The following is a 6,760-nucleotide window of genomic DNA, read 5'->3' as shown; positions in this document are numbered from 1 at the left end:
TTTAGGCAATATGTTCGAATGTATAACAGTTTATTTGCGTTCTGTTCGCTTGGAGGTGATTATAATGCTAAAACTGAAAAGGGAATTTATGTATTCTTACTACATGGACAAATATATCATAATGTGCCTGATTTGTTGCCTGAAGAGGGGAAGCCAAAGTTCTTACAGCTTTATTTCTATGATGCACACTTTGAAGCTGTAAACAGAACAAGTGCTTTTCTTGAGGTTAGAGGAGACATAATAGACATTCTAATGCGGGTTACAAGTGCAAACCCATATGCTTGTTTCTTTAGATCTCTAAGAGAGCTAACTATAACCGAGACTACACAAATTGTTATTAATCAAAGCACGGTGTTAGACCAATGAGTGTATAATGCGCCTTCAGCTAATGAAGTTGCTGCTATCTGGCCTGACAGCATGTCTTCCAGTGATTATAATGGTCCACATATAATTGTATCAGGCAAGTCTACTAAAAAACATCGTATATGTCATTATTATGGATGCTATGATCCATTACATTATCCTCTTCTCTTCCCATATGGTGATTGTGGGTGGACTCAAGGTCTTCGAAAAATTTATGGAAGTTCGCATCAGGAGGCCCTAATGGATGTTAATCCTGTTTCTTCATGTGCTGTTCATACAGAAGAAGATCTATTAGAGGAAGAGGCTAAACGTATGACTTTATAGGCAATCAAAATAACATTCTTATTCAATATATACATATGTGTCTATGTATTACTTGACTTATTTGTTTTACAAATTTTGTGTATAGGTTCAGCTGACTCTTCAGGGAATTCTAAAAGGCATATTTCTCCAAGAGAATACTATGCTTACAAGATACAAATCAGGCCAGGAAACATGCTGCTTCGTGGAGGTCGTTGTTTTCAGCAATACATAGTTGATATGTATGTCAAGATTGAAAATACCAGGCTTGATTTTTTTAGGAGGAATCAGCAGACAATTAGAGCAGATTTGTATCAGGGAATTCTAGATACTGTTGAAGATGGGGAGAAGAGTGCAAATAATATTGGCCGGCGAGTAATCTTACCTCCAACCTTTATAGGTGGACCTCGTGATATGAAAAGGCGCTATTTAAATGCTATGGCTCTTGTTCAGCGATTTGGCAAACCAGACCTCTTTGTTACCATGACGTGCAATGTCAAATGGCCAGAAATAGTTGCTGAGCTTGTTGAGGGTGAGGTTGCAGCTCATCGACCAGATGTTGTTGCTCGTGTTTTTAGAAGTAAGTTAATTGCTTTGAAAAAGCAAATAATGGAAGAAAAGGTGTTTGGTGAGGTGGCAGCTATGGTGTATGTTGTAGAGTTCCAGAAACGAGGTCTTCCACATGCTCATTTCCTTATAATCTTAGAAAATAGATATAAACTTAGAGGCCCTTCAGATTACGATAAATTTGTTTGTGCAGAAATCCCTTCTACTGATTCTCCTCAGCTACGTGCTAGCATACTGAAGCACATGATGCATGGTCCTTGTGGTAGTATGAATCTTCGGTGTGGATGCATGAAAAAACAGATTGGAGATCAGGCTGTTTGTAAGTATAACTATCCTAAGGCATACTTAGAAGAAACAACTACTAATGAAGATGGTTATCCATTGTATAAAAGGCGGCACACAGGAGAGCAAGTCAGAATTCGTGGTGCTGATCTTGATAACCGGTGGGTTATCCCTTATAATCCATACTTATCTTCGTTATTTGACTGCCATTTAAACGTTGAATTGTGCTCTACCATTCAAGCAGTTAAGTACCTTTATAAGTATGTCTACAAGGGTCATGAATACAAGGGTCATGATCGTGTTTCTTTTAATGTTGTTGGAGAAGGTAGTCAGGGTGTTTGAGATTGACAATTTCCAAGCTGGTAGATGGGTTTCTCCTTGTGAAGCAGCGTGGAGAATATTTGGATTTGACTTATTTGAAATGACTCCTTCTTTCACGCTTTTACCTGTGCATTTACCAAATATGCAAACTATATATATGAGATCGCATGAGCAACTTGACTCAATTGTTAGAAATGAAAAAAGAAGTCAAACAGCTCTAACAGAATTTTTTAGTAAAAATGTATCCATGCCTGGAGGTACAGGGCTTCGTTATACTGAAATGATCTCAGAATATAGATGGGATCATGGCAAGAAAACTTGGATTAAACGGAGCTACAAAACAAAAAATGTTTCTCGGATGGCATTTGTAGTTCCAGCAGAAGGTGAGCGTTTCTTTCTTCGTTTATTGCTTGGTAAGGTCATAAGTCCTGAGTCTTTTGATCATCTGAAGACTGTCAATGGAATTCTATACCCTACATTTCAAGAGGCTGCTATTAAACAAGGGTTGTTTCAAGAAGATAGTGCAACTACTGCTTGCTTACAGGAAGCAGCAGAAGCACAAATGCCTTCAGCAATGAGGCAACTCTTTGCAACAGTGTTAATCTTTTGCCAGCCAAGTGACCCAAATGCGCTTTGGGAACGCTTCTATGGTGCATTGTCTGAGGATTTCAAGCACAAGCATCCAACTTCCCAGTCTAAAGTTATGCAATTAACTGTGAGGGAAGTAGAGAAGAGCTTGGAATCTATGGGGAAGTCATTGGAAGATTTTGAATTAGGCCATTTAATTGATGATACAGATGATGGGATTCGCATTACTAAGGATATTGTAGATGCTCTCGAAGCACCTATTCCTCCATAATGTGTTAATTGTCGAGCTAAGTTAAATGCAGCTCAGGCAAATGCATTCAATAGAATCATGTGGCATATTCAGAATGGCAAACCTGGTTGTTTTTTTGTAGATGGCCCAGGCGGAACTGGTAAAACATTCTTGTATAATGCTTTGTATGCTGAGGTACGATTGGCAGGAAAAATAGTTTTGCCTACAGCAACATCAGGAATTGCAGCTTCTAATATCCCCTCTGGCAGAACAACACACTCTAGATTTAAAATACCTTTAGATTCAGAAGTATCACTTGCTTGTGATGTTCCTAAGCAAGGAAGCTTAGCTGCTCTAATAAAAGAAACTGTTCTTATAATATGGGATGAAGCTTCTATGGCACGTAGGGAGAATATTAAATCTCTAGAATTATTGTTACGAGATTTATGTGATCCTAACATGCTTTTTGGTGGGAAGGTCATTGTTTTTGGAGGAGATTTTAGGCAGGTACTGCCTATTTTACCTCGTCGCACACAAAAAGAGGCTGTTGGTGTAAGTGTAGTTAGTTCTTACATTTGGCCCTTGCTTATTAAATTTCGATTGACAGAAAATATCAAGGCTAGAGAAGACCTCCCATATTCAGAATTCCTTCTTTCTTTAGGAAATGGTCGGTTACAAACAGCTAAAAATGCTTTTGTTCAGCTGCCAGAGCATATCATTAAGTATTATACTCCAGCTGATAATCCTGTGTCTATTATGGGTGCAACTATCTTCCCTGAAATTGCTACTGCAGGATTTGATAGTGCCATGTTTAACGAAAGAGCAATTCTTACGCCTATGAATGAGGATGTTGATGCCATTAATGAGTATTTGATTGGTTTGTTCCCTGGTGTTTCTACCACATATGAAAGTTATGATTCAGTGCTTGATGATAGCTGCACTCTATATCCTACTGACTTCCTCAATACACTTTGCCCAGGTGGAATGAGTCCTCCCCAACTTGTGCTGAAAATTGGCAGTCCTGTTATTCTTCTACGAAATTTGTCGCCCTCTAAAGGCATGTGTATTTGTAGACGGTTCCTTCCTAATTCTATTATTTGTGAAATTGCAACGGGGCATTATAAAGGCACGTTTTATTTCGTACCTCGAATCAACCTAAGGCCTTCGGCTTCTTCTAAATATCCTTTTCAGTTTGAGCGAATACAGTTTCCATTGAAGCTAAGTTTTGCTATGACTATTAATAAGTCTCAGGGCCAAACACTTGGTCAGGTGTTAGTGTACCTTCCACAACCATGTTTCTCTCATGGTCAGTTATATGTTGCTCTTTCTCATGCCAAAAAATCTGGTAAGGTGATTGTCTATACACCTCAACCGTCAGCAGCTATTCATAAAGAAAGTATTAGAAATATTGTGTCATATGATATGTTACGCTTAGCTAATATTATTTAAAATGGTATTTTTTTCATAGGCTTAGTTTTTTCGTTGTTACTTTGGTATGTATATTTAAACGGCCTTTTGATTGCTACTATATTGCTCATTTATGTGAGTCCTCTTCAACTTGTGCTGAAAATTGGCGGTCCTGTTATTCTTCTACGAAATTTGTCGCCCTCTAAAGGCATGTGTAATGGAACTCGCCTTATTTGTAGAAGGTTCCTTCCTAATTCTATTATTTGTGAAATTGCAACGGGGCATTATAAAGGCACATTTTATTTCGTACCTCGAATCAACCTAAGGCCTTCGGTTTCTTCTAAATATCCTTCTCAGTTTGAGCGGATACAATATCCATTAAAGCTAAGTTTTGCTATGACTATTAATAAGTCTCAAGGCTAGACACTTGGTCTGGTATTAGTGTACCTTCCACAACCATGTTTCTCTCATGATTAGTTATATGTTGCTCTTTCTCGTGCCAACAAATCTGATAAGGTGATTGTCTATATACCTCAGCCGTTAGCAGCTATTCATAAAGGAAGTATTAGAAATACTGTGTCATATGATGTGTTACGCTTAGCTAATATAATTTATAGAGGTATTTTTTGCATAGGCTTATATTTTTATTTAATTAAGGACATTGGATTTGACATACTGTAATTTATAATAGCTATGTTGTTTGTTTCACAAAATTGGTCATATTTTGGTACTCATCTATAATAAATTGTTTAAATAGTTTAATTTAAATGGCTGCATTTCTATTTAGTATATCTATACTTTAGATTTGCTCAATCAAGGTGGATGTAAACAAATAATAACATATTTCATGTTATAATTTAAAGTTTGAGTATATCGTATAGTTTACATTACTATATCAATGAGAAACAAATGATGCATTATATATACTAATATTAGAGAATTTAAGTAAGCAAGAGGGGAAAAAAATAATAAAAAGGAAGTGTAAAACAAGTTATGATTTCTTGTTATATTTTGATTAAATTTTAAAATAAAAGGACAAAATGCTGTCCATTTAAATTTACCTAGGTCAACAGAGTAGTCAAATCAAGTTAATCAGATATCTTAGTAAAGTAAAGTAAATCTCAGTTACTTGTATCAATGTAGAATTGAGAAATGGGAAGCTATTAATATTCAATAGAAATGAACAAAAGCTATTTTCCACTGGATATTACACATGACTGTTTTTCCAGCCAATTGAAATGGTACACCTATTAAAATAAGTTCAGCTTATTGAAGTTTCTGTTCTATATAAGGTTATTTTATCCTACCAGCATGTACATCTAATCCTCTTTTGCGTTTGAGCTCCTTTGCAGACTATACTCTCTGATATTCTTCTGCTAAGGTAAGCACATTAATGGGTGTATTCTCAAGTTATCTTGTTATTTTGTTATTACTTATCTGCATTTATTATTGTGCTTTAATTTGTTTGATCTTGTATATTGCTATACACGATGCACATGTTATTTGTTTTGCCTGTAAGCATTAAAGACATGTGTAGATTGTCATTATAATTTTCATTGAACATAAAATAGCCTGCTTTCATTCTTTGATGTGTACTTGCAAATGTACCAAAATTCATTTAATGCATACTATTACTATGGATCTGTTTGAATGCTTCTTATATATAGTGATCAGTAGCAAGAAATATTTTGTCTGCCTTTACTATGCTGCTAAATTAATTGAGCTTGTTATACCTTATTACTTTGACAGTATAGCTTTTATGGTGAATAATTATATTACCTTTAAAAAAAAGAATGGCTTTTGACTTAAACAAAACATGTTATACATTAAGCATGCTTTTATGTCTTACTTATAAGCATTGACTGTCTTATTAATGTTAGCTTTACTATATGTTGTATGGATTAATATGATTTCTGCTTGACTATATATTGTGTGGCATTCAATATTGATAAATATTATTATAAATCTTAACTTTATTAACCTTTATAGATGAAACCTCAATATGTTCCCTTAGACAAACTAACTCCCAAGCATAAGAAATACAAGATTAAAGTTAAAGTCAAGGAAAAGTCTCCTGCAAAGTATCCAGAAAACAGAAAGGCTTTTCAGAAGCTTGTTTTTTAAGATGATGAGGTATCAACCAGTTATCATTGAGTCTATACTTAATATATGTGGATAGATATAGTCTGACTATTTAAAATGGTATGTATATAGGGCAAAAAAATCAGAGGAACTCTATTTGATGATGAGATTCAGAATTTCCAGGATATATTAGAACATGAAAAGGAGTATATCATTGCAGATGCACCCATCAGAAACACCAATGCAGTGTATCTCCATAAGGAAGGTGATTATTACTTATCATTTGGAGGGTCAACTGCAATTCAGCCATTGAATCCAAACACTGGTCCTGTATTGCCAAAGTACATTCCTATTGTTGAAGTGCCACCAACAAGCAGTGAAGATGATCGTTTTGGTAAAATATACTTTTCTTTTGACATGTTTTAAAACCTATCTGTTGTTCTTAAGAATGTCCTGATGTTGTGATTATGAAAACAGACATCCTTGGAGTTGTGGTGTATATGGAAGATGTGCGCAGGAAAAAAACAACTAGTGGCTATGAGTTTGATGTGCGCGATGTTATTGTTGTGGATGATAGTGTGCAAAAGTCAGTGTACTTTCATGCAAATCTATAACAACATC

At 35.5% G+C, this 6,760-nt stretch overlaps 1 protein-coding gene across 1 annotated transcript; it reads left to right on the top strand.

The window, feature by feature from the left end:
* The first annotated feature begins 1,933 nt into the window (after positions 1-1,933).
* On the top strand, positions 1,934-2,692 carry LOC145635514 (uncharacterized). Its single transcript, XM_081686813.1, has one exon. It carries the CDS (start codon positions 1,934-1,936, stop codon positions 2,690-2,692), a length of 759 nt encoding a protein of 252 aa, XP_081542939.1.
* Positions 2,693-6,760: the final 4,068 nt, after the last annotated feature.

This window comes from Chenopodium album, chromosome 1, assembly GCF_948465745.1.
Source record: "Chenopodium album chromosome 1, dcCheAlbu1.1, whole genome shotgun sequence".
In the NCBI taxonomy this organism is placed as follows: Eukaryota; Viridiplantae; Streptophyta; class Magnoliopsida; order Caryophyllales; family Amaranthaceae; genus Chenopodium; species Chenopodium album.
This window is presented reverse-complemented; position numbering and strand designations above follow the sequence as displayed.

Bases quoted from the DNA above. Each gene is read 5' to 3' on its own strand.
- LOC145635514 (XM_081686813.1), top strand. From the start codon at position 1,934: ATGACTCCTTCTTTCACGCTTTTACCTGTGCATTTACCAAATATGCAA.